A 1158-nucleotide genomic window follows, 5' to 3' on the forward strand; every position below is an offset into this window, starting at 1 on the left:
AAACACGGAATGGATCAGAGACTGAGTCTGATATAAAACACGGAATGGATCAGAGAGAGAGTCTGATATAAAACACGGAATGGATCAGAGAGAGAGTCTGATATAAAACACGGAATGGATCAGAGACTGAGTCTGATATAAAACACGGAATGGATCAGAGAGAGAGTCTGATATAAAACACGGAATGTATCGGAGAGAGTCTGATATAAAACACGGAATGGATCAGAGACTGATATAAAACACGGAATGGATCAGAGAGAGTCTGATATAAAACACGGAATGGATCAGAGAGAGTCTGATATAAAACACGGAATGGATCAGAGAGAGTCTGATATAAAACACGGAATGGACCGCAGATCGAAGCTCTGTACGCACATGGAGTTCGCTCGGGGTGGGACTCTGCACCGAAAGGGTGGTCGGGATTAGTTCGGGCCTGGTCCTCGGGGGCCCCCCGATGCCGCCTTGGGGAGTGAGCGCAGCCAGCGCACAGTGCGATCCCGTGCCTCCTCCCAGGTGTAGAGCGGGCGGTATCCGAAGTGGTGCCAGGCCTTCTGGGTGCGCACGGTGAAGGTGGTGGACGCCATGGCCAGGGTGTAGCGGTTGAGGAAGGGGGCGAAGGTGAGGAAGGGGCTGAGCACCCACCGCAGCAGCTGCAGCAGCCAGACCAGGCAGTGGGTCAGGGCAAGAGGGAGGACAGGACCACCCTGGCCCACCAGCTGCACCCCCGCCGGTCCCAGCAGCTCCATGTTGAAATCCATGTGACTCCTGTCCGGGGAGGCGTCCGTGCAATAGTAGGCCTGGCCGCTGAGTGAGGCGGGCCTGTCCCTCAGGGTCTGAGCAGCCAACACATGCATCCAGGCCACATTACCTACAGGGGGGGTGGGGGAGAGGGGGGGGGGTGAGGAGGGAGGTATTTGGAGGGTGGGACATGAGGGAAACAGGCAAAGTCAGCGTCTACCCACCACAGCCTCCCCGTTCTAGCCCCTTTCCGCCCCGGCTACTCCAGTTGGCGGAGGCCGCTCGGCCCACTCCCAGCCCTGGGAAGGAATCCGTGTTCCGGGAGGAAGGGAGGAAGGGAGGGAGGGGCCAGGAGGACATTCCCACCTCCCGCCTCGCTGACCACCACCGCCCTGCCCGCTCAGACAGAGAGAGGAGGCC

At 58.5% G+C, this 1158-nt stretch overlaps 1 protein-coding gene across 1 annotated transcript; it reads right to left on the reverse strand.

Moving 5' to 3' along the window:
* Positions 1-292: 292 nt before the first annotated feature.
* LOC140473983 (3 beta-hydroxysteroid dehydrogenase type 7-like) lies at positions 293-868 on the reverse strand (the record flags this gene model as incomplete). Its single annotated transcript, XM_072567661.1, has 1 exon — positions 293-868. A coding segment is annotated over one exon (446 nt), but the record flags the coding sequence as incomplete, so codon positions are not given.
* Between the last annotated feature and the right edge of the window lie 290 nt (positions 869-1158).

This window comes from Chiloscyllium punctatum, unplaced genomic scaffold, assembly GCF_047496795.1.
Source record: "Chiloscyllium punctatum isolate Juve2018m unplaced genomic scaffold, sChiPun1.3 scaffold_798, whole genome shotgun sequence".
In the NCBI taxonomy this organism is placed as follows: Eukaryota; Metazoa; Chordata; class Chondrichthyes; order Orectolobiformes; family Hemiscylliidae; genus Chiloscyllium; species Chiloscyllium punctatum.